Source organism: Centruroides sculpturatus, unplaced genomic scaffold (genome assembly GCF_000671375.1).
Source record: "Centruroides sculpturatus isolate CEXI.00-Female unplaced genomic scaffold, Cexi_2.0 scaffold179, whole genome shotgun sequence".
Lineage (NCBI taxonomy): Eukaryota > Metazoa > Arthropoda > Arachnida > Scorpiones > Buthidae > Centruroides > Centruroides sculpturatus.
In genome coordinates this window covers 746,180-773,621 of record NW_019384425.1, presented here as the reverse complement: position 1 = coordinate 773,621, position 27,442 = coordinate 746,180, and the positions used below count along the sequence as shown (strand labels likewise).

The 27,442-nt window shown below is 34.5% G+C and overlaps 1 protein-coding gene and 1 long non-coding RNA gene across 17 annotated transcripts in view; one reads left to right on the top strand and one right to left on the bottom strand.

The window, feature by feature from the left end:
• The window catches only part of LOC111619547 (FH1/FH2 domain-containing protein 3-like), a 97,943-nt gene extending 80,541 nt beyond the window's left edge, over nt 1-17,402 (top strand). For 2 of the 5 annotated variants that reach the window (XM_023361293.1, XM_023361294.1), the window contains 12 exons: nt 1,852-2,043; nt 3,518-4,645; nt 8,221-8,381; nt 10,140-10,325; nt 10,395-10,514; nt 12,738-12,899; nt 12,994-13,109; nt 13,615-13,689; nt 13,770-13,962; nt 15,044-15,188; nt 16,313-16,480; nt 16,836-17,402. In XM_023361293.1, coding sequence (XP_023217061.1) covers nt 1,852-2,043; nt 3,518-4,645; nt 8,221-8,381; nt 10,140-10,325; nt 10,395-10,514; nt 12,738-12,899; nt 12,994-13,109; nt 13,615-13,689; nt 13,770-13,962; nt 15,044-15,188; nt 16,313-16,480; nt 16,836-16,909 — 2,720 coding nt within the window. In that variant the 3' untranslated portion in view covers nt 16,910-17,402. The remainder of the gene's footprint in view (nt 1-1,851; nt 2,044-3,517; nt 4,646-8,220; nt 8,382-10,139; nt 10,326-10,394; nt 10,515-12,737; nt 12,900-12,993; nt 13,110-13,614; nt 13,690-13,769; nt 13,963-15,043; nt 15,189-16,312; nt 16,481-16,835) is intronic. The other 3 variants (XM_023361292.1, XM_023361295.1, XM_023361291.1) reach the window with 2 other exon arrangements.
• LOC111619555 overlaps nt 9,467-27,442 on the bottom strand; it is a 48,708-nt gene continuing 30,732 nt past the window's right edge. For 11 of the 12 annotated variants that reach the window (XR_002755783.1, XR_002755785.1, XR_002755777.1 and 8 more), the window contains 4 exons: nt 26,048-26,131; nt 24,088-25,977; nt 14,463-14,607; nt 9,467-9,944 (listed from right to left, as the gene is read on the bottom strand). This is a non-coding gene — a long non-coding RNA (uncharacterized LOC111619555). Of the gene's footprint in view, nt 9,945-14,462; nt 14,608-23,756; nt 25,978-26,047; nt 26,132-27,442 lie in introns of all 12 variants that reach the window. The other variant, XR_002755782.1, reaches the window with a different exon arrangement.

The following is a 27,442-nucleotide window of genomic DNA, read 5'->3' as shown; positions in this document are numbered from 1 at the left end:
TAGAGAAGATTGGACAGAAATCCAGACAGCATAATTGGTAAGACAACTGTATGATAAAACAAGAGTCCCACTTTGAGTTTCTTCCAGAATTTCGAAATTAAATTTAATGCAAGATGGCGACTTAACCATCTATCCATAGTGTCCAAATTGCTTAATATCTTTATAATTAAGTAAAGTAGAGCTTTGATTATCCGAAACAATTCGGGTCTGGGGTTGTTTGGATAACTGATCATTTATGGGAAAATATATTAAACACAAAACTGTATTGTACAGTACTGTATATATTTTGTACACGTCTTACAAATACATATCTTACCTAAAATAGCACATTAAGGTAAGCCTACAGTTTGGGTTGGCAGGGAGGAGGAGAGTGCTGCAACACCATAGCACTAGTGAAAATTTGAATTTGTCGACTGGAATGCTTTCAGTTAACCGATGTTTTGGTTAATTGGTATTCAGATAATCAATGCTCTACTGTAATCATATTGTATACTATTAAGAATCCAGCTGCATCATTCAATTAAATATTTGACTTCTTCAACAAACAATTTATTGCTTTAACAGTTTCATTCTAAAGTTTGTCTGAAAATAAAACTTAAATTTAATATAATGACAGACTGTTTTTACAAGATATTTTAGGGCTAATAATTATTTACATCAAAATATTTCTAAAGAACATACATAAATTCAAGACCTCTCAGAAATCAAGCAAAGTCTGAGCCACTGAAACTATGCTTTAGAACAGGGGTTGCCAAACTTTTTTAACCGTCGACCCAACCACTTTCCAAAGCCTCACATTGACCCCCACCATAAAGTTTTATTACAAGTGTATGTGTATGAGCAAAAAAAAAAAAAAAAACATTGTGGTCTCTGTATAAAAAAAAAGGTTGTGACACTTTAGCCGCATCGACCCCCTCAATCGGCCCGCTATCCGCTTTGACCCCCAATGATGTTGCATTGACCCCTAGGGGTCGATATCGACCACTTTGGCGACCCCTGCTTTAGAAGAATCTTATTGATGTCATACTATTGGGTTATTCAGAAAGTAATTTTGTTTTTACATTCCACTATACCTTTAAAATGCAGTCTACTTTTGGATAGTTCTCTAACGTTTTCGGTTTAATTCATAGACCTTCTTCAGGATTGATGTAAAAAATTGACCCCCACCATAAAGTTTTATTTTTAAAATTTTTTACATCAATCCTGAAGAAGGTCTATGAATTAGACCGAAAACGTTAGAGAACTATCCAAAAGTAGACTGCATTTTAAAGGTATAGTGGAATGTAGTAATTAATAATGCAGTTAGAGATTTAATAATTTTGTTTTTTACCACCAAAGGAATTAGTTGTATTTTTACCTGCCAATTTCATTTTAAACCATATTGGCATTATATATTTTGACAGCTGACATTTCAAGGTTTATTTGAAAACTTTTGTTTGATTCTGTGCAATTGATTTTTTTTTGGTGTCCCATCAAATATAGAAAATCGAAAGCAGCATTTTCGGCATATTTTGCAAAGATCAAAACTTTTATGAATGTGGAATCATGCTACTATCAGAAAGATGGCAATAAGTATCTGACCAAAATGGTCAATATATAATTCAATAACATATTTATATATTATAAAAAAATTGTTTTTTCCATGAAAAAAATGAAATTAGTTTCCAAACAGCCCAATATAATTTGTGTTTTAATCAAGTGTTTTAACCATACATATTTCAATATTCTGTAGTTTCTATTTAATGTCGTATTATCTGATGGAAAATTTTTATAGTAAATTTTTCTTTTGAATATATTTTATTGTCATTAGGAGTAAATAGCAATTACTTAATAATGTAAATCGTTATTTAGCTGTTAATGGCATAACACCGGCACTGAGAAGGCGTAGAGAAAGAGATGCACGTAACAGATCTCTAATTAAAGAACAAGAAGAAACTGGAAGAGAAGCCGTATATCACAGGACGAATAGTGTATCTTCTACAGGCAGCGTCGATTCGACTAGTAGCGTCGAAGATAAACCAGTTTTTGTTAATGAAAAAAAATGTAAGTTATATTTTGTTTTTGATTTGAATTAAAAGCTCTTATAATATTCAAAACGACAAATCCTCGTCTGTACTGCTCTATTTAAGATTTTATAAAATCAGTTTATAATTTAATATATGCAGATTAATGAGATTATTTCGTAGTGTTAATCGTGGGCCCCCAGTCTTTAAACTAGTGCCCACGGTGGTTTAGCCATATGATACTGGGTTACAGAGCAGACAAGCCAGGATCAAATTTTTATGATGGTACATTTCTGCCCGTCCCATTCTGTGCAATTCTGAAGTTCACTCTGCCTCCTTGTCAATGAATAACTAGATGAAGATTTCTGTGAGGTTACATTAAATAATATTGGATGGAACTGGCTTCTTTGCTTAGGTTCTAAATAAGGAGAGCAATATGAATTATACAATATATTAGGGAGCTCTTTTAAGATTAAAAAAAAAAAAAAGAAAGGTAAAAGAGCCGCTTAAGACTATAATTTTAATTTAATTTCAAGGCTATTATATTTTTTATAAGACTTTATAAAAATGATAACCTTAAAATTACTGCTTAATTATACCAAAATTTTGCCTTAAAAGTAATTAAAAATTACTGGCTTTTAAAATTAATCTGGAAATAACCTAATAATTTAGTTTATTGAGCTTAGGAAAACTAATTTAATATTGAAAAATAATATTATTTTGATATTTGTGACAATGTTCACTCTTGATATAATAAATAATGATTATCCATTGAATCCAAAGATGTCATGGTAAGCTACAAAACAAACTTTATACAACATTCAATAAGAGAGATAAACAGCCTTTATTGTAGTAAATATGAAGGAAACAAACACACTTTCAAGTGGAGGGTTTGTCTCTGCTTGAAAGAGTGTGTTTGTTCATAGCTATCAATGCAGATGGCCAGGTGGCTGAGGTAATTAAGGCATCAGCCTATTGCTCTAGGGAACTTAGGATCAACTTTAGGCAATCAACCAGGAATTTTTCACAGGTGGTCTCTTGGATATGTCAGGCTTCATCTTAATTGAGCATGGAAAAAAGGCTGTCAATGCAGTGCATAGCAGAACGTTCCATGCATTAACATTTACAATCTGATATCTGTTGTAAAGGAAGTACAGTATTGGAGAATGTCTTGGAACAAGCAGATGTAGTCTGTTGTTTCTGAAATCTTTTATATCAGAGTCATATAATTGAGGATCCCAATAATAATATAAATCACAAGAATTTAAATTGAAATATTTATGTGCAACAATACACATTTAGAGATTTAATTTTTGGACTATAAAATTCTATAAAGGACAATATTATATACTATACATAAAATAACAAAAACTGATTTAAAAATATTATTTAGTTCAAACATGAGAATGCTATTTTAAGCATATTTTCTCAAATAATACATTTGAAACTTTAAATACTAATTTAGTTGTTTATACTACAAATTCTTACAATTAAAATCATTTAATTTATTTCAGTTCCTTCATTAGTACAAAGGCAAAGATCTCAGTTCGAGAGTCGAATAGAAGATGAAAACAGAAAGAATCAAGAACTGTCGAGGTTAAAAGACGATCAAAAGTCAGACAAATCGGCGATTCCTTTAATGAAACAAGGCAGCAGATCTGACATGGGTCAAACTCGTCACGGTCCGGTACCCTACACTCGTAGTGACACTAATAAAAAATCGTGGGTTTTGTCCATGATGTACGGAAAGAGCATCGACGACGAAAATAAGGAAGCATTTGTAAAATACTCTCCTTCGCCTCAGACTGCCGTCACTCCTACAGACAACAAAGCCACACATTTAAGGCAAAAAGAAGAGGATTCAATCACTCTACAGTTAAGAAAGGAAGGAAGTGTTCGTGATATGCAAGAGAAATTTTCAAACAAACAGGATTGTAATTTGAGGTCTCCAACTACAGAGAATCGTTCAATTATCAACAACTCTAGTGGAATCATTAATCGTGCCAAAGAGTGTCTTGCTGCAAGTACGCGATCTGAACAAAAGCCATTGGTTTCTTCTGCCGGTCTCAGTTCCACATCGGAATTAAAAAAACCCGAAAATGATTTACAGTGGGAACAGCTCATGAAAACAATCAATCGTCCTTTGATAATTAACGATTTAGATTTTACAGATCTTAAAGACGATGATGATGAAAATTTTCTCAATCCACCTGTAATCTGTAATGGTGGCCCTCCTCCTCCTCCGCCACTTCTAGGTGCGGGGCCACCTCCTCCTCCATTACCACCTGGAATCGGGATCGGTCCCCCTCCACCTCCACCGCCGGGAGGATCCATACCAAGATTTGGTGCACCGCCGCCTCCTCCTCCCTCATTTTTTAATAATGGGCCGCAGAACGCTACTCCCGTTCCTCCATGGTGCAGAAGGAATCAGGTGGAATCCCAACAAATGAGCCAACCTAAAACGATACAGAAAACCAAAAAAACCGTTAAATTATTTTGGAGGGAGGTGAAAGAAGATCCAAATTTGTTAAAAAGAGCAGGTAAACACAAGACGATATGGGACGAACTTAAACCTGTTCAAGTAGACACTCAAAAACTAGAACATTTGTTCGAAAATAGGGCCAAAGATATTATGAATAAGGTATGATCACAAACCGTTTTCCTTAGATAACATTATTATATGATAAATTTTTAAGTATAGATTTAAATTTACCTTAAAATTTGATAAGACATGACAATGTATTAGTTTTTTAAGTTACCTTAAATAAAATCAAAGTCGATTATTAGGTATACAGGAATTTAAAACCAAAATAATTGTTATAAAATTAAAATAATTATATTATAAAACTTTAATTTTAATTAATAGCATGTAAGCTTAATTAAATCTCTTCTTCTTTATTCTATTTCTTTTATATGCTTTTAAATAATGGAGCTTACAAATGTTAATATATTAAATGATATATAAAATTCTCTCTCTCTTCTGCTGACTAAATTTATACAATATGCAATTTAAGCATTTATGATGAGCATGAATAAATTATTTTTTCTTCTTTGCTACTGAAACTGAAATGGCCACTTGGAATCATCAGGAGGTAAGCAAAGTTTAATATTCTAATTTAATAATTTGTATTTTTTAAATTTATAAATAATGATGAAAGAATTTAGAACAGTATTTTTAATATAAGTGTAGAATTTAATTAATTCAAAATATACTAACGGATCAAATTACCAGGGGAATTCTTAAGCATCATAAAATTTTACGCGTTAACTTATTACAACCGAATTTAACTTGTTGGGGCCCTAAGCTGAAATATTTGGAGGCCATTCCTCTTCTTCTACTAAGTAATAACACATTTAAAAACATATAACTAAGCTGCAGCATCACAACATGAGGCCCTACATTATAGTTTTTTAGCTAAATATAAATCAGACCATAATTACATGCCTAACTGACTTACGACCAAGTGAAAAACTAGTAATGAAATCAATTAATACTTTTATTAATCTGCAACTTATCCACATAAAAGCTCTATTAAATAAAAACAATACAGAAGTAATTATTTCCTAAAATAGTTACTGTTCTTCAGTTAGAATGTTTGAATTCACATAGAAAATTAATAGATATCTTTGTGAAAGTGTATTAGTATTTATAATGATGTTTTTAAGTCATGTGCAGGGAGGAAAAAAAAACAAGAGAGACAATTCTTTTTTTTAAGCACTTAGATACAGTATTTTATTAAACTGCCAAAGGAATTAAACAACATATTTGAAATTTATAATGTGGTCAGTGTTAGTTTCAGATTGTAAGAGGTCCTAAGCAGGCATGGACTTATAAGCTTGTATGAAAGGAACATAATATAATGTAAAGTCTGTAGATTAAAATTCTAGCTCCAAAGTCCTTAAAGGCCTCTGAGGCAAGAACGCTGCATTTGATAGATAAATTATTTATTTGTATAATTGCTATTGGCAGTATCATCATCTACTGTAGATTATTTCTGATAATACTTCTGCTGGAAATGCAGTACAGTTTCGGCACGGAGATTACGGAGGAGCTGTTTGTAGATGTTAATACCTAACTTTTTTTCTCTCGACATAACATATATTATATTTTCTCCTATTGTGCATCTGTCTTAGAGTGTAGATGCCATAGATGTCCTTGGGGAACAACATATTAAAAGATGGTTATGTGTGTCAATGTAAATTATGTAGAGAGATGTAATTTTATTTTTTTGTATTAATTTTAATTATATTGTATTTACTTCTTGCATGCTGCATTAGTACTGTGGATATTGTCCTGCAAGCGATCTTATAACAGAGCAATAATACGAAGTCAGCAGCATGTGTCCTACCAAAAGTCAGTTAACTGAGACTTATTTTAAGACATTGTTTTCTAAAATAAATCTCAGTTAACTGACTTTGGCTTCTCTATATGCATACATGTGCATGACTAAGCTGCTTTTTTCATTATTATAGCCTGTAAATTATGCACAGATAATTCATGTCTTCAAAATGCACACACAGTAATGTTTCTTCATTCATAGCATTTTCAATATTAAAATGCTTCATCCATCTGGCCTTCTGTTAAAGTACTTAATTCACTGTTGATAGCCCAACACTTGTTTCACAGCCATCTTGTATTTTCTCGCATGTGTGGGATTGTGGGATCTCTCTTATGACTGGATCAAGAACTCTCTTGAGTCGATCGCGATTGAACCTCATTTCAGTCAAGATTGAAATGATCGAGAGAGATTGCACCACGGCATAGTCGCCGACCTTGGTCACAATCTAGATCGAAAGGCTTGGTGCGAATGGGGTATTACAGTGGATATCCATATAAATAATTAAATGAATGAAAGATGTTATTTTATGAGATCATTTTGAAAAGTTCTGCCTCCTACATGATAACTTTAATAATATGCAAGATGCTGATGTAAACTGTATGCTTGCTGAAAGTTTGGAATATCCTCTACTAGGGATGTTGTTACTTTTCTACATATGTAGTCATGTTTCTGTCCAAACACACGCACACAGTTGGATGAGTTGTTTCATTCTGTCAATAAAGAAATTGGATGTTCTCCCGGCACCAGCAATGCATATCTGCACATACCTCTGCAACACCAGTGTAATGGCATCCCTTCGGGTGTTCTTTGAGCTTCAGAAAGAGAAAAAAGTCATAAGACTGAAGATCTAGGTGTTTAGTGGGTATGGTAAAAATCTCATGAAATTTGAGACCCTCCAGTAGAAGCTTTAGAAGCTTCATTTGTCAAACTGTGTTGGCTAAGCATTGTCTTATATAAAGGAAAAAGTCATAATTCCTCACCAAGACGTAAAGAACACCCAAAGGGATACCATTACACCAGTGGTGCCAAGGTGCAAGCAGACGTGCATTACTGGTGTGAGAAGGTGCCAAATTTCTACGTCAATGGAATGCAACGCAACGACTTTCCAACGTGTGCAAGTGTGTGGATAGAGAGAGTGATTACGTGGGAAAAAGACGTCAAAACATTAAGAAGTGTCATCAATCAATGAATATTGATATCAATTAATGCTTTGCTGGAACATAAGAATCTATATTTTAATTTAAGTACAATATTCCATATAATAGAATAGGCTAGATTATTCAGAATTATGAATTTTAAATTTATAATTGACTCAAAATATGGTAAAAGTCCTCTAATCTGTAATCTAGATTGTCTGGTAAACCTTATGCAGGAGACTGAAGATCCTAGCAAAGATCAAGGTTGTGTGGTTATAAAAGTACTTGCAGCATAAATATGATCTTGGGCAAGGACTTGTCGAAACATGATATTGTAAATTCACATAAGTGAGATAAATATGTAGAGAAGAGATAGATGAAGAGGCCATGCATTAATTACATGTACAGTTTAAGGGGAAAAATTGTAAAAAGTACATCATTTGTATATACAGTGGGGAGAGGGGTCATCACATTGTCTACATGGACTTTAGTGCAATTAGTGACATACATATTCATTGTTGTAAGCCTAAACTATAATATGCATAATTAAGAGAGGAGATTGCCAAAAGTACATGTAATTAATGAATGGCCCCAATATACAGTAATAATGCTGGGTGTCTCTATTATTCAGAGAGATCTTGTAAAGTTTTATTAATTCTGTTTGTATTATAATTATCATCAGAATAACTAATACTTTTTATAATATATATATATATTATTTATGATTTGTGAAATTTTAATAGAAAGTTCAAGAAGGAGGGAAAAAGAATGAAATAATCGTGCTGGATGCGAAAAGATCGAACGCCATTAACATCGGGATGACTAAACTCCCGCCTCCGAGGACGATCAAAACTGCAATATTAAAAATGGACAGTACCATTATGAACAGGGAAGGGATCGAGGTAATGTCAATTTTTAAATATAGTTTTGATATAGTTTTAACAGAAATGATTTGTTCTTATATTCTAAAATCGTTAAAACATTGCTGAGAACATATAGTTTCATTTTGAATATCTTAGTACTTTATAACAGTGGTATGTATGTAATGTATCATCATTACATACTGTACATATTATACTATAATTTACAAATTGTCAATGCTGGTTTTACCACTAGGGATGGTAGGCAGTTGCCTACCAGTACCTGTCCATTGTTGCAAAAAAATGAATGAAGTAAAAAGAAATAACTTTCCCTCCTAATGGCCACCTATGACGAGTCACTATTGCTACTCATTTGTAACGCATGCACATTATTTATATTTATCAAGGGAGCAAGATGACTTTTTCTTATTTGATATCTACTCATCTTAAAGTATGCAAGGGATGAGCCAAAATATTGCCTAAGAATGAACAGATTCTAAAACAGTCCCAGTATATTGTACATTTGTAAAGGATATATGTATATACATAACAAACTTTCTTTGGCTGATGAATACTTCTATACGTCCTTCGTACACTTATAGAAAAATTGATAAATGTATATTATTCATCAATAAAAATCAATTCCATCCCTTCAAAGATATTAGGGTATGAAGTTGAAATTCCAAGATTTAATTCCTTTTTAATTTAATTTTTCAATAGATGTTTTGGTATTATATGATTAAGCATTACTATAATGAAACAAAAGAAAATTTTTTCATTTTATTAAAACCCACCATTTTTGTTACATTTTTTGATCGAGAAGATTAAACCATTGTTATTAAATATCTGCAGTAATTACTAGTTCTTAAATTGTGCCAGAAATAATGAATTATTATAGATTATAAAAATAATATAATATGAATTTTGTCCTAGCATGTTTTATTTATATTTATTTTTTTTAATTGTAATATTAACTTATCAGATGAAGCTCATACTTTTGTACTTTTCCACTTTATATACAAATAAATAAGAGTAATGATGTGAAAATAGATACATCATCTCACTCTTCATTATTAAACATTATTTGTTTGTTCAAAGGGTTACCCTATAAGCCCTAATTGTTCTTATTTTCTTTTCCTAGGAGATAATGGGGCCTGAGGGGTGCTGCACCCAAAGGTATCCCCCTATGTATCAGAATGCACAATTTGCATATTAGTCTTTGCACAAATATGGAACCATTTTCATTCCATCATTGTCATTTAGGAAGCAACAAATGTGCAATCTGCTAATTTGTAGCCTTGATACCAGAAAAGAAAATATTGTGATCATGTAGGGTTTAAGTATCCAAAGATGCCCGGTGTCGGTTAGAAGCAGACACTAATTTAGTAGGCACGTAGCTATGTCAATGTAAATAGAAAATGTTCATTCCTTTTAAGTCTGCATTAATTTGCAGCTCCGAGTGTTCGGTTCCAGTTTAGACTGAAGCTTCAGAAATTCTTCATACATGGTTTCACCCAGATATGTTAGGACTCGTTCTTCTCTATCTAGCTGCACCATTGAGTCTTGTCAAATCCACGAAGACATGAAAAAAGGCTTTCTTATTGCCTGCAAAACAAAGAGTTATTTAAAAAATTATTTTTAATTTAATTTGTAAAATGATTGAATAATTATGATATTATTCGTATCTACAATGTGAATAACAATAATAAACAGTTTCCATCTGTTTAATAATTTGGTTAAGCATCAGAAATTTGTTTTTAATTCTAATGATTTAATAAAAATATTTAATAAACTTCTTAGAAAATTTTGACGACTATGATGCCGTCGGAAGACGAGAAAACGAAGATAACGGAAGCCCAAATGGCAAATCCCGAAGTGTCCTTGGGTTCGGCGGAACAGTTCCTATTAACATTGTCATCAATCAGTGAATTAGAAGCCAGACTTCGTCTCTGGGCATTTAGATTAGATTATGAAACAGTAGAAAAAGTAAGAAAATATTATAACTTTTAGAATAATTTGAAATTAGAATATTAATTTTTATTTTCTTCATTTCAGGAAGTTGCCGATCCGTTAATGGACTTGAAACAGGCCATTCGGGAATTAGAATCAAATGAGACATTTCGGGTTATTCTGTCAGTTTTAAGATCAATAGGAAATTTTCTAAATGGAGTCGAGGTAAATTTCATGAATAAGTGTGATAAACTTAAAAATAACTAAATCATTATCAATAACAGAAAAAGATGCATCTACTTCAAACTTAATTCTACAAACATATGATACACACTTAAATATAAGAAATCTTCTCAGTATTTATTAGCTGACTGAGTTAACTATCCAATTGTCAGACTAGAAGCATTTTTGACTGGTCAGCAAGTTAGAAGAGTAGCTGGCCAAATGACCAATAAAGGAAGATTGCATGCTTTTAAATCCAATAAATGCCCTAATTTCCTTTAAGCTGTAATAATTATAAAAAAAAAGCTTTGACATCATCGTCGTCTTCGTGAAAAATAACGCTATTCCAAATTTTATTTGCTATCATTTTTGGCAAACGCAAAAGCTAATTATTGTTAAGTTTAGTTAGTATTAAGTTAGTATTTAGAATTTGAAAAATTTTGAATCTCATTATAAAGATAACTTTGAGGTTTTAATTCAGTTATCCTTTGTCATATTGAAGGCTTTCCTCTTACTTATCTTTAATCAAGATTTCTCATTTTCTTTGATACATGTGTGAATAGTAAAACCATATTTTGCATAACAGAAGTCTGTTGTTGTTTATTAAATGATGTGATAATGAGAAAAAATTGTTTATTTTAACTGAAAAACCATCTAAAGTAATAAGAGGACAGATTGTTTATAACAACATGCTATAATAATTTGAAACAGACTGCCAAAAAATTATTAAAATGATTTCAATTCTGTGAGAATTGACAACAGAATAAATATATATATTTTATTTTAAATATTCATAAATATGCATAGATAATTAACTATTCATATCCATTCAAGTAGTCAGTCTTATTTAAAAATGAGGTTGAATCATGATAGATCTAGTCCAGATGATGATGATACAAGTCCCTCATATGTCTCTAGTTTTGTGGATTAATTTTAGGAAAAGAAATGTGAGTATAGTACTGTAGATAACGGTAATAGAAAGTTCATCTGAAAAAGTTAGTTACTACATTAAATCCATATATTTCCACATATACCCGACACCAGTACATTAGGATTCACATTGTTAATGGTGATTTTTGTATGTTGGGCTCTCATGTCTGGTATTTTTTTAGCACACACATTATCCTCACATGCCCACAAAGAAAAACGTTAAAAGAGATAATGTCGGGTGATTGGATGAACCAAGAAATGGAGACTCTGCAATCTAGACTGTGCAATAGTGGCAGTCCAGATTGTCACCACATAGCAGCAGCAGCAGCCCTTTTGAGCACATGCATTTTATTTACACATATGAACAAATGGATCTTCCAGAATAGTTTAAAACTAGAGACATTTAAGGGGAACCTTTATAAATCTAAATATTAGCTTGTTGCAAACGAAATGGCCAATTTTTACACAATTTTGGACATTTATTAATTTAATTTAAAACTTGCATATTTAATTAAAATTGTCTCCAACATTCATACACTTTTCCCAATACAATAGAAATCATGAGAATGAGAACTGTCCAAATGAATAAAACAAGTGATAGTCTGTTGGGAAAAAGTCTGAAGAATAAGTTGGATGGGAAAAAATTTTGTTTGAATACTTACATTTTTATGATGAATAATTAAAGAACAGCAGACCTCCAAATGATGCTTCTTATCTCTCTGAGTTTTTGTGATACCCATTTGTCGAGCTTCTCAACATTCCCTAACCTATTTAGACGTTGAAAAATGATTGAAGAATGTCAGTATGCTCAACCTTTCCGTGATTTTCCAGACAGTCGGACAATGTTCTTCAATTCTGATTTTTGAGATCTGTATTCCCAAAATGAAACTTTTTGAACCAGTGCCTGATGGCCTACTCACTCACAGAACCTTTGCCAGAAATTTTATTGGTATTTCGGGTTGCTTTAGTTGCATTATGTCCATGTGTAAACTCAAAAAAGAAAATTATTTGATTTCCTTTTTTCCATGATGTCATAAAAAGTACTCTTAAACATGTGGAACTCACAATATAAATGAGATTACATTTTTAATTCACATATTACATGTATGCTCTCTCAATTGCAAACATACAGCACTGTTCACATGGAAAAAAGTTGAACTACAAGGTCGGAAAGTTTAAATTTTAAAAAAATGGCCATTTTATTTGCAATGATCCAATATTTTGATTAACAACTAAAGTAACAGCATTTGTTTTATTGTGAATTTTGAATGATTTCATATCATTGTATGATTCTAGGTGAAAGGTTTTCAAATCGATTACTTGGCAAAAGTGCCAGAAGTTAAAGATACAGTTCACAAACATTCACTTCTGCATCATCTCTGCCACATAGTTATGGAAAAATATCCAAAATCCAGTGATTTGTATTCTGAAATTGGATCCGTTACTAGATCGTCAAAGGTAATTTGCATTTTTGTAACAATAAATCCAGTATAAGCAATTTAAAAATGTATATAACATTTCATTCGCAACCAATGATTGATTTAAAATTTAGGTCGATTACGACGAAGTCACTCGTAATTTAACCAAGATGGAAAACGAATGCAAAGCGTCGTGGGACTATCTTAAAGTTATTGCCAAACACGACGGATCGACTTCTATGAAAGTCAGGTAGATTTAAAGAAAGAAAGAATAAAGCTAATAATTATTATTAAAAAAAATTACACAGTATATATTGTGGGTGTGGAACTATAAACACTTGTTGAATCAGTTTTACTGAGGGGTAAAATCAATCAGCCAAGCAGAAGTTTGAATCTGCTAAGCTTGCTTGACAATTGGGATGGCTGGAAAATTATGAGCTAAAATTAGTTCATATAATTAATTTTATTAAGTTAAACTTTAAACCAAATGTTGCAATATAATAATATATAAAGTAAACGGATTGTCAGACAGCATTAAAATCCTTTTAATAACTCCATCAGACATTATGTTTGCTTTATATATCCTTATAATTAATTTTCATTTCAGCAAATGTTTCAATAATATGCACTACATTGAACAAGTACACAGAGATTATAATTATGTATTGATATTTATCGCTTATAATATATTTTTTGGAAAATTATATTTTAACTCCATTAAAATTTTTAAAATATTTCTTATTTAAACTTTACAGAATGTCAGAATTTTTAGCAGACTGTGCAGAAAGAATTATTGTACTTAGTGTTATACATAGAAGAATAGTAAATAGGTATTCTTCATTATTACATTACATAAAATACTTAATTTCTAAGTCTGATTATAATTAACTATTTTAAAATATGTTTTCAGATTTCAGAAATTCTTAGTATTTTTGGGTTGCCCGTCTCATATTATTCAGGACATGAAAGTTCAGCAGATATGCAAGACCATCAGTGAATTTGCACTGGAATATAGAACAACCAGAGAAAGAGTTTTGCAACAGTTAGAGAAAAAAGCCAATCACAGAGAAAGAAATAAAACGAGAGGAAAAATGATCACCGATGTAAGTTTGTAGAAGTAACGAACGTGAAATAACTTTAGTTTTTTATTAAGCTAGTTGCATTATAGAATAACTTTATTTTGGGTCTAAGCCTATTGTTTACACCCAAAACAACTAGAATTGCTAATCTATCGCCAATTATTAAATCCATGGACTGCAGACAGCCTATGTATGCTCTGCTCACTTCTTACCCCATAATTACTTAGACGTACGTCATAATATTTTGTCTATCCAGTAACCTAATGTGAAAGATATGCAATGCATGAAAATGTTCTTTCCTCTGACAGACAGCATAAAGCTATATTTTGGAAAAAAGACTAAATCAGTCTGCAGACCTCAAGTATACTTTGAGATTCATTATGTTATGGGATAATTATTATATTTATAGTATTATTAATCATAATTTCAGCTCTATACAATGATAAATGAAATAATTATATTAACTCTTTTAAGTAATCAATCTCCAATGTTTGAACTTGAACAAAACAATATAAAGTACTTACTATTATAAACGACATATAACAAACATTCCTATTATGTTATTTTATTACTTGGGCACCAAGGTGAACAAACTAAACTTTGAGTCAAAGTATTGCCAAACAAGGATGTAGTGTCCAAAATCCAGATGTCAGGCCTTCCTAAAAGTATCTGAAATAAGAATTATATCGATACATAAGAACAAGGTCTACACACAAGTTTTAGCACTCAAAAGTCACGCAGTCCAATGGTTACAACTGGATACATAATGCAAAACAGTGTACATTTACTAATGTAATTCACATATACAACAGGATAATTTATAGCTTGTTTAATATTTACAATTAAGATTGTTTGCAAGTATTCAAAGGCACTAGACAAAGGCTATTTAAGATAGCACTATACATAGGTTTGTTACAAAAGTATTTGTATAGATTTGAAAATAGAAATTAATGAAAAATGACTATTAAAATATCAGTTTATTGAATTTCTACTGTATGAATGAACTGTACCAAAAACACTGTTTACATACTAGCTAATTTTAGAACTAAAAATTAATTGAAAGCATTGTGCACGACTTAATTTTTCTTCTTTTTTAATACTTTAGACTGAAAGATTTCGAACCAAGGAACAGCAGGCGGATCATGAATTACGACAGCTGCTGGGAAATGGCAACATGGATGGAGAGGATCAGAAATTCCAAAAATGGGGAACTGTGCCGGGCATCAGGGGTCGTCCTAAAGTGTCGCCAGGTCAGTCTTTTACTCATTTATTTAAAACAAAGTACAATATATGTTTGTAGAAATGGGCTGGCAGAATTACAATTTAATAATACATAAAATTCATCTGGATACGAGTCCAAGTTTACTTGCCATGTCTAATCACCAGGAACAACTATTTCCATTGCAGAGACAACCTTTCTTTAGAGGCTATGCCTCTGCACAAATGTGTGCAGAGGCATAGCCTCTAAAGAAAGGTTGTCTCTGCAATGGATGCACACAAATGTGTCTGCAATGGATGCACACAAATGGATGCACACAAAAGGCTGTCTCTGCACACAAATGTGTGCAGAGGCATAGCCTCTAAAGAAAGGTTGTCTCTGCAATGGAAATAGTTGTTCCTGGTGATTAGACATGGCAAGTAAACTTGGACTCGTATCCAGATGAATTTTATGTTTTATTAAAGTACAATATAATTTTTGTCATATTAACCACTGCCATATAAAATTTATAATTAACGAGCATTTTACAGTTTTAAGCCAGCCACGTGCGTACCTGTATACCCAAACATGTGGATGAGAAATTTATCATTAAAGAATACCCTGTTAGGTCTCGGGGCAGAAAGAGTAAAAATACCTGCAAGGCCTAGAGCACAATGGCAATCTTAGTTGACAAAATGAAATACATTTATTCAAATGCCATCAATGGCACTAGCATTCAGATAATTTCGGCAACTAAAAAATTACGTCACTCTCTACTTTTCAGGCCATGAAACTTACTTTCAAAATAGAATTAATAATATTCGATGGCCGTACGCCACTAAAGATTTAATTGTGGAGTTACCGAATAATCTGCAACTAAATCACAAGTGTGCTAATTTGAAGTTGAAATTTTAAAGTTATCAGTAATTTACCGGTAAATTTGCAACCCTTAATACATTGTTTTTGACAGATAGATGCTAGTTACGAATAAATTTACATGCCAGTAATGAGGTGACGTTCCTCCTGCAATCTAAACATTAACAGGTTAATTCCTCATTAGAACGTAAAAAAAATATTACCTAAAACATTACAATTACACTTTGCAAATAGACTCCAAATGTTACGTTTTGCAAATGGATGAAAAAATTTACAATAGACTCATTGTATTTTTTTCAGCAGGTTCAGGCGGCAGTCTGGGACGCAATTCCATTCCGACCAAAGACGAGAATCTGACGGATGGAGATGACGAAATTTTAGAAACTTTGGTCAAAACAGCCACCGCTCCCTCCGCCAGGAACGAACCTCGAAGTAGGAAGAAGGCGCGCTACGGAGACAGGAAGTCATGTGAGTACTTTACTCCCATTTCTTAGCCAAGGTTCCATATAAGCATGCATAAACCTCTTAAAACAAAAAAATAAATCCTCCTACTAAAATCCATTAATGCTACATGAGGGTTTTCTAACTAACTTTAGTTGGTCATCTCTTTTAGAAGATGAGGCCCATTGGTGCACAGGGTATGGCCACCTCATTCGATAATGCAGTGCATCTTTTACATTGTTGAATGGCGATGGCCATCCCCATGCAACAACGTCCCGGGCTCTTGAGATGGCTTTATAACTACAATAAGCACTTTGTATTGTTTTACTCGAATGCATCGTATTCTCACTAACACAAATTCTTACTTTTTCCACCCCCTCAGTGCGAAGGACTCTAAAGAACGGATTAGATCTGTCAGAGGAGGAGCGAAGGATGTTAACCGCCCTTTCCACTTAACAGCTAATTGGAAACAATTTTTAAAAAAACAAAAGATACTCTTTCTCTCGGATAGAGGAGAAAGTTTTGTTGGTGTGTGATAATTTTTCATTGTGGAGATCAGCGAGTTTTTGATTTGGCATCTCCAGAAAAAAACCAGACTTTGTTTTTTTGGGATTAGAATCTCCAGAATTCTGTGATCGGTCCATCGTCGACGATAGACGTTCGCGAGTGTCGCCCGTGGCCCATATACAGCTTTGATAGGGGAAACAGATATAGTGGGAAAGGACCTTCTTGAGACCCATTTTTAACGCAAGATACTTATAAGGTGAGATGTTTCTGTTGAAACGTTTTTTTATCAACCATGTGCCGATGTAGGTATTTTTATATTTTTTAAAGATACTACAATTATCCTATTGTATCTGTTTCCTTCATTTTTTTTTTGTTTAGCTTGCAAATTTTTAGCGTTTGCAAGCAACGTCTCTTCGAGAATAAAATAAATATTTGTTGATTCTCTTTTTGTTTGTGCCTCTTAAAATATCCACCCTAAATCATTCCTCTCTTTTTAGCTACTGGGATTGGTATGGGAATGAGGGGCCTCATTAGCAATTATTATATTGGTTCACTTTTAATCTAAATTTTTCTACCAAACCAGGCATATATTGTAGAGGGCATACATAGTAATCAATCTACACTTGCCACAGCAGTTACATAACAGTGTGTGCCATGGGAGAATGAATTGACTGAAATTCATTGTTGTGCCCCAAATGTACTCGGGCCTACAAGATCTAAGTGATAACATACCTAAATCGCATTTTCAAGGCCCAAGAGATAACATCCGCTGCATAAATAATCCTTTGTCTACAAATCTTATTACGGAGGGCCTATTTGGATAGGGCCTCACATTTACTAGAGCCTCAACTGATGCCGAGAAAAGTACCATTTAGGCTTTGTTGAAAATTGTTCATTCTGCAAAATTTCTTGTATATTATGAGGGGAAAACAAAATTTGACAAAATAATTATATTGCATTACGGAAGCCTCTTAATCAAGAATAGCTTTGAACTTTAATAGGGGCCTCCCGAGCCTGAGAATTAATAAAACAATGAAATATATATATATGATTCTGCAAACTTTCTACCCTGTGGGCCTCCATTAGCAGGCTCATTATGGGTTCGGCCAGGCCCACAATGGAGCAGCCAGGTAGTGAGTGACGGGGCTCGAAATATCTGGATGGACCACCCCCAAAACATTTCTGGGAATTTATCGATTTGTCCAGATTCGATCAGGACGGGTCACGTATTCCTCGAGCGATGGCACTTACGACATTTGATTAAGTTTACTAAATGAAAAATTACAGAGTACAAATTGGATAAAATGGAGGACGTTACAAACCTGTTGAAACGAAGAGAACATTTTTCAAATTCAAAATTGAGGACTCCCTTCAGACACCTACGTTTAGTGAAATATTAAATATGTCACTAGTATAATACAATACACTAAGAACAATACAACTATATCTATTATTATTAAAAAACAAGATGTATATACAGTAGACCATTGATTATCCGAATATCGATCAACCGAAACGTAAGTTAGCCGAAAGCTTTCCAGACGGCAAATTTAAATTTCCGCTAATGGTGTAGCGCTGTTATCTTTGGCTACTCCAATATTATTTTTGTTGTTGCGCGTGTTTTAGCTGGCAGCACTGGCACGCCACGACAGGGTACTTAATGACATGCCAGGATTTGAACGAATTTCAACACGGGATAGGTTAATATATTTTTTCGTACATAATCGGTTATCCGAAAAATCAAATTTTTTTTTTTCGAACGACCCCAGTCCCCAATTGATTCGGATAATTGATGCTCTACTGTACTTAAAAACGATTGTGCAGTTCGTCGGTTGGACACCATATTTGATTCTAATAGCATTACAATTTATACAGTTTTGCAACATATTCACTGGCTTTTAATTTGGTGGCGCTAAATCAAAGTTTGCATTTAACCATTCGTTTACTTTCGAAATTGGCATTAAATAGAGTGCAGCGCTAAACCGAAGCAACGTTCTCTCTACTCTTTTTGTAGCTGAGCGAAACATGTACTGTACCTCTCTGAGCAGATACATAGACAATCTTATATTAGTTTTTAAAGGAAAACACTTAATTAATTATAAAGTAAAGATTAAAATTCCTTTTAAAACATACTTCCATACAAAATATTATCTTTTGTCAATGATTTAATCTGCTGTATTTAGTCGAAATATACTTATCAATAATCGTGTCGCAGACGGAGTGAGAAATCAGTGCGCATGCTTGCCTGCGCGGCCTCGCAATTTAGAGGGAACGTCGAACGTCGAACTCCGTCTTGTGTGTAAATATCTATGGAGGTCCTTTCACCAGCATACGTCAGCGCTTGATTCGAGAAGGCGTTATATTGGACCGTAATTTTTAGAAATACTGTATTCCGAAATATTAAGCACTTTGTGTGTATAAATTGTACTGTACATTAATTACTCATATATGGATAATTACACAAAAAGATTGCTTAATGTATAACCGGGCCTCACGTTTATGAGCTTGGCAAATGAAATACAGTAATTCGTTTGATTTTTCAACATACCCGTAATGGCGCTCAAAAAGGGGTAAGTTGGCTCGGGCCATCCAACGCGGCTACTAAAATGCAATCGCTTACAGAATACGAGTACGCAATTCAAAAAATTTTATTTGGCAATCCGGTACTCGCCGCATGGATATCGGACGATACGACCTCGCACTGCAAAATGGCAGCGTGGCACAACTCGCCAGCCTCGGCCGAACCTGGCGTTTTTGACAAATGGCGCCCTGCCACGTCGGTCTTATCCTGCGAGAATTTCTTCACGCGCATTTTTCCGGGCGCCGGGTCGAGCGCGGTGGACCGATTCGGCAGTCTCCACTTTGACCCGATATTACGCCACTCTGGCGGGAATAGGCCCGCGACACCGTTTACGTCACCTGCCACTTTTCTCCGCCAACGAACCTCGGAGATAGTGTCATTATGGGATTATACTTCTGGAGGGCGTTCGGAGGGAAATTATCCCACGTTACCAATGCCAACATAGGAGGTTTTTTCTCCTAAATTTAGGGAGAAATCAGCCGGACGGGGAAATTCGGGGAAGAAATGTAAAGTCCGCCGTATCGGTTAGTAGAATTCCGGCGACCAGTAGGCGTTTCCGATAGTTGCGAGAATCGCAACTATTGTCGCGGCGAGATCGGAAGTGAGTCGCTTCGTTAACGCCATGCTTTTGTTGGACCGTGCCCACGCAGTGAAAATTTTTGTTTCTGTGGATTGTCAAAAAAAAACATTTTGTAATTTTTCTTCTTAAATGAAGTTAAGACTATTTACAAAAATATAAAATTTTTGAGCCTATCTTAATCCCTTCTGGGGTGGTGTAAGAAAGGATTAAGATAGACTCAAAAATTTTATATTTTTGTAAATAGTCTTAACTTCATTTAAGAAGAAATATAAAAATCCTGAGTAATTACAGAAATTGTATCAACATTTTGTAATGTTCCTGGGAGCAAGTGTTTAGGGTTTCACGACGGAAGGTTGGCAACACTGCTTGAAAATATTACGTGCTACGAATGGTAACGTATGGGAAATTTACTTAAAAACGGCCAAACCTCGATATGGTGCCGACGAATCGTAAAATCTTATTCGCACTAAACTGTGATTAGAATTAATATTAAAGAAGAAATAAATCAAAATCGCAATATCAGAAATAAGATTAACCACTTTCGCGGTTTTTTTGTTTTTTTTATAACTCTCCGCCCCGTGGGCACTAAGAGAGTCGCTTGTAGCACATTATGGTTTCGGTCATGCCCACAATGGGGTGGCCGGGTGGTGAGGGACGACGGCCGACATATCTGGTCGGATCTCACCCCGAAAAATTCCTGGGGAATTTTCGACCCGGCTGGGGACCCGGGATCGAATCCCGAATCTGGACCGGTCGCGTATCCCTCGAGCGGTGCCACTCGACGTTAAACTTTAAATAAAATTATANTTTTTGTAATTCGGTCTTTCTTCCTTTTTCGCCGTAGCTCCGCCGCGTAAAAGGAAGAAAGCCGCCGTCTTTCATATGCACGCGTGCAAACAAAAGATGGCGACCGGAAGCGCCGACCGCCGCCACCTTCGCTAACTAGGGTAAATATAACCCATCGGGTTAATGTTACCTTAGGTTCCAAGATGACGACATTTCCGGTAATCTCGAAACGGAGGCGTGCGCATTATCGGCGATAGAGGGAGCTATTTCGTAATGTGACGTGATGCGAAATTTTAATCGACGGAACGCGCGATGTTGTTACGAACGAATATGCAAATTTGTAAGTTTTGACGTCGCGTCTGTAGTTTACCGTGGAATTATACAAATCGGTCGGTAGTCGTTCGAAATGGACGGTGTTGCGACAGGCGTACGTTGGAATAATTGCTGTCTTCGTTCGGATAATTACTTTTCGAAATTGGATATTTTTTGTAATTATATTTTTTATTATTTTGGAAAATCCATTGTAAAATCAGTTTATTCTAATTAAATGATCGATTTCTAAAAAAAAATAATAATTGATGCGTTACGTAATTATATTTTTTATTATTTTCGAAAATCCATTGTAAAATCAGTTTATTCTAATTAAATGATCGATTTCTAAAAAAAAATAATAATTGATGCGTTACGTAACGCAACGTCGTAAGCTTTATGACGTCAAAAACGATTTAAGCTTGTGTTCGAAAGCGAATTAAGTCGATTTCGTTCGCGCCGTGTCGATTATTAAGGTTAAAACTCCCGCCGAGCGAATAGCAAAAGCGATTGCGAATTTTATAAAGTCAATCGTTTGCTAGCAAGAGAAAACATCATCTCCAAAAACCAAAATTGCTGCTTCCGTTATTCATCACGTTTGTTTATTGAGAAAGAAAAGGATAAGAAGAAGATGGACACATGAATTTAATTGTGTATATGAATATACACTAGAGTATATTTTTGAATGACATTGAAGGTTGAAAACAAACACATTTTTTAAGAATTTAATAACAAAATTTCTTCGTAATTAAAATAAAAATTTTCGTAAACGAATCGTAGTGGTGCAGATTCGAACCCGAACCCAACATATATTTAAACGCGTTTAAACGCCGATTACCGGAGGCGGGGATCGACCCATTAACAACGTTGGTGTTTAATTTAAATTCGACCGATTAATCGGGCTCTTTACGCGTAGACAACGCAATTAAAGATTATTGTATATACACTTTTAAACGAACGACGTTCGGATTAGCGAAACTCTGTTCCAGAAGAATAAATTACGGTAGGATCCCGTGACGCGCGATAATACAAGATCCTTGGCGTAAAATAGCCAACCCCATTAATTGCGCATCACATTTTTTTAATAAATAAGGCAAATAAACACTATATTAACAATAAAACTGCGTAATACAGTATAAAAAATTAGCCAGGATTTCATGCGCCATTTTCCTTCTTTAGGATTTCTAATACAGCGCGTGGCGGGTCCAACCGTAATTATAATTTACGACGTTAAGTCGCCGGAAAATCGAATCGTCGAAACGTAAGTTAACGCAAATATATACTTCGCGACAACGGAAGACGACATAAAATAGGTTAGTGCGCAGTACTTCGCGCATGAGTGGCGACGTACTTCCGTTCTCTCGGTCGATAGCCCACAATTCACTGCGCCCCACGAGACGGCGACCGATAAAATTGGAAAAATCAGAACTTTCTTCGACGAACCGTACATCTCGCGTATTCGGATTTGATTAAAGACCGATTCGGACTTTGCCAGAACGGGAAGAGCAAAACTCTCGATAACGAATTCGTGTCGTGATGTAACGAGTGCCGTCGGCTCCTTTAATCTCGCGTAACCAAGAAACGTCGCGGCACCGCAGCGCACCTGGCGTCGAAAGAAAGAAATCCAATTTCAAAGAAAACGTCACATCATTTTATATAATTTAGTAAATTCTGCATTAATTAAAACGAACGGAACTGTGTCTAGCTTTTGCCACATCTAAATAATAATCTTTTAAATCCGGACTTATTTAAAAGCGTGCCTTTGCTTTAAGCGTTTGTATAGGAACCAAAATGGCTACTCGTCGATGGCCGAAACCGGAAAACCGTTTTTGTTTTGTAAACAATCGTTTAGTCCATCGTCTTAATTAAAATCGGGGTAAAAGTGACGTATTTGAAAGCGGAGGGGCCTCTAATTTCATCTTCCCGTGTTTACAATATATTTAATTATCACTTAATTTTATCAATTAATAAATATATAGAAACAACAGTGCAATGTATTCAAATGATAGAGTATTATATAAAACTTAAACAGTTAAAAGTAAATTTTCTTTCCGTTTATATTGTTATAGTTTGTCTACGCAGAGAATCGACTCGGGTATTGGCCAATCAGCGTCGGCCATTCATCGCTCAGTTGTGGCGAGTTACTTCCGCTTTCTTCCCCATAAGTCACGCCATTATAAACAGTGAAACGGAAATTTCACGTTCCGGTGTTGGAACAAGAGATAGTTCGCAGTTAAACGCACGATTCTTTACGGTTAATGAATGCTATAAAATATTAACATAATTGACGGAAAAGTCGTTCTGCCATCTACTGAGAGAAAACAGAATAAAATTTACGTATTGCCCGACATATTAAGCGAGAAGTGACGACGTCACGAGGAAACGTGCCGATTGGTTTAACCGACGACATCACGCGTGACGTTGGCGCAAGCGTTTTCGGCATGCCAAGTTTAAAATATGGCGCCTCTCGGTACAATCGAGAGCGTTCTTTGAGTCGAAGTAATTAATCGAGAAGAGAACGGAAATTATTATAAACTTACGAGAGAAATTAAGGAAGGCGATTCCAAACATTTTAGGCAGGTTTTAATCTGTTCGGATTTGATTAACTTACGCTAAATAAACGATTCGTCGAAGATAAATTCCAATTTAATTATAATCGTTTCGATTTTAAATCTCCGTGTTAAAGGCGCAGAAGATTGTGGGCTACCGATTTAGGACGGAAGTACGTCACTAGTAATGCGCGACGCGACTAGTAATGGCATAACGAACTTATTCGGTGCCGTTCTCTCTTCTCCCTTCCGTTCCAGAGACGTATAAATCGGCCCGAACTTCTTACTTTTAAGTACAGTACAATACATATTTAAAACTTACCTAAAATTTCGAAAATGCGTTTCATTTTTTTAAGAATTTCGCACTCGGATACTCCTTCAAAGCACGCTTTCGATAGTAGACGAGAGGCGCCATGTTTTAAACTGCAGGTACTGAGAACGCATGCGCGTTTCTTTTACGTCGTATCGCCAGATCGAAATGCGTGCGCACGTCTCTTTAGTCGCTTCTAATTGCCAACACTTACCGGAAAAGAACAACAGGAAACCGAACAGAACGCGCTTCTCTTTTCCCTTCTGGCGAAGTACGAACTAGTCTTAATTCGTGTAAATTTTTCGTTTTGTCGGCAGAACCGGAAGTTGGCACTCGGATGCTAGTATAACCGGAGTCGATAAATATACTGGTCCTCGAGCTATTAATGTGTCGGATTGCCGATAGCTGGCGTTCGAGTCGCACTACGGCGAGAAGTTTTATTTTATTTTTTATTTTTTTATCTATTTGGTTATAAAAAATAAGATGATAATTTGAAATTACAGATGAGGATGTGAATAATAATTCATCCAGATTTTAAATAGAGATCTGTCCAAAACTATTTTATTGCTACATACTGTGAACGTTCTGAGTATAACGTAGGTAATAATATAATAAGTAAATAAATTTGCGTGTTACTGTTTTGTTTTATTACATATGTATAACAATACAATTAGGAAAACCATAGCTTATCCTCCGATACATTTAAATAGCAATAGAAATTTAATTCGGATAAAGACGAACTATTTTTTAAATAATTTATTAACTTTAACACTACATAAAGTGTGATATACAATTTCACTTGATTTGGTATAGTGAGAAATAGTATTTGGGATGAAATCGTTTTGTATTTTTGACACGAGAACTTACATTCCTTATGACACTCTCATTGACTCTACATATTTTGGTAATTTATATCATATCAAAAGTAGAATATGAATGAAGATTACTACACCTGTCCTTTGTTTATATAGGTTTAAAATATCACTAACATGTCTTTTAGCCTCATCACTACCACTGTCATTATCTAATAATACCATCTGAACTCTTGCCATCCCACATTTACCTATTTTATTTGTCAACCTCCAACTCATCATCCTCTAATTACCTCTAAGTTATTATGTTGAATATGTTGCCTAAATAGTTGGAATTTCCTTTTTCCTTTAACGGCCTATATTTGAAATCCGAGAACTAAATCTACTGACTTTTAATCCCCTGTAATAGAAATAGAAGTATTAACGACATTTACGAATAAATAATGTTCAAACCCGAATTAAAACAGTATTTATAAGCGGTCCTTTAGAAAAGACGAAAACAATATCTGAGTTAAAAACGAGAAAATTTCATATGTTAAAAGAATTTCGAATGTTTACAGCTGACTCTCCCTACGCTCGAGCCAAACTTACGCCGCGAAGCGATCGCGGCGCTCGAAGTGGCAGAAATATTGATTACGCCACTTCCGTAGCATTAGAGCTATTGGCAGCTCAAGGAACCAGTATATCTATCGACTCTGGTGTAACGATAGGAACGAAATGACCACGCTACGCGAGCGAAACCTCCCAGTCGACCCTATTGGGTGTCAGACCTGATTAAGATGTTCCTCGCGTGGAAAATTTTTATGAACCGATTGGAATGGCGTTGGTGGTGGAAGGGCCGAACAATCAATTAATTTGCTAACTAATCTTCGTATCTATTCACCACATCCAATGATGAAAGTCGAGATATGGAAGAAAGGGGGGGGGGAAAGATTCGGATTCGTAGCGTTTTCCTGGTGTGAGCATTTTCCCCTCTTCCGATAACATTTTTAAAAAAATCTGAATCGATTATTTTTGTTCATTAAAATAATATGACGAAGGTATTTAAGAGAAATTCGTCGAAGCCCGTCTCGTTCTTCTCGAGATCGATCTACGACCAATAAAATGTGACGTTAGATTTTAAGAATGAAATGTGCAATTTAATTGGACGATTCACTCACTTGATCGTTGTTTTCTCGAAATCCCGGTGACTGTAGCTCGATCGAAGGAAGAAAACTGTAAATTTCTTTTCTCCGCTTCATATTCTATAAATATTTTAAAAAATTTGATTTGTAAAATTAGTTAAATAAATCAATTTTCAAATTGACTAAATAAAAATATTCTATTTACAATATTACAAAAAAAAATTTAACTTGTTTACGACTTTTTTTTTAGTATACTCGTGGCCTTTCGTGTAAAAGGAGAAAAGTAAGTAATCGCATTTAAAAAAAAATGCAGAAACGAGTTGCTTAACTTTCCCAGCAGAATTTGGTGACGCCATCTGTTTTCTTTTTTTTTAAATAAAATATTATTTTTAACTATTCTAAAATGGCAAAAATCTTAATTTTGAGGTCAGGAATGGGTTTTTATAAAAAATTGTAAACACTAACGACGAGTAAAATCGTCATTAAGTTCGGTCCTATTGGAGATACACAAACGACCCCATTATCTCCCATCTCTTCGAGCTTTAATCACCAAAATTTAACGGCATCGATCCCCCTAACAAGCAGATCGCCCTGCAAAATTTCAGAAATTTTCGACAAAAAGCACAGGAGTTATTAAGCTTCAAACAGGATGAACAAAATCGTGCCCCCTGCACAAACATCCATACATACAGATAAAGAAATCCGAATATTTTAACATTTCTCGGTGTTTCAAGATGTCGTGTGTCCAAAAATGTGAAGATCTTAAGGGGTCTGTTTTGACCGATCGTCATACTTTACTTGTGTTATATATGACAGCCGGGAAAGTAAAAATCTGTCACTGAAAACCGCGCGCATTAAATCTGGAGAGACGGCCTGACTTGCAGCGCCAAAAGTGCCGTCGTGGCGAGTTTCGATACCAGCTTTCTTACGGAAATGTCTTCGTCCTCTCGAAATACCATCTCTAGAAACTGTTGAATAGGGGTACTCTTTGTGTGTAAAAGATAGTAAGGCGCCATTTTGAAATGGATACGGATTCAAGATGGCGCCTCGAAATTGAAGAAAACAGGCAAGTATTACCCAGTTCTATGTTAAGAAGCTGAAGGATTCGAATGATTCGGGAGGTTAAGGAAACCGTTAGGAAACCCGATGATTTTCGATTATACTAGAATGTGAAATTTAAGTAATAACAAAAGCTTAGCCTATACACACAAAATAAATACACCCAAACACACGGAATTTTCTGCTTTTTTTTGTATTTTTGGGGTTCGGGGAGTCTCAGAACGTCGAGATTTGCATAAAATATCCCGGAAGTTCGACTCGACGCGATTACAATACTTTCCCGGCTTCGGGAAAGTAAAAATTGGATGTGACAAACTCCGGTTCTCGTCACACATTCCTATTATCTGAGGATAAATCGTTTATTTTTGAGAA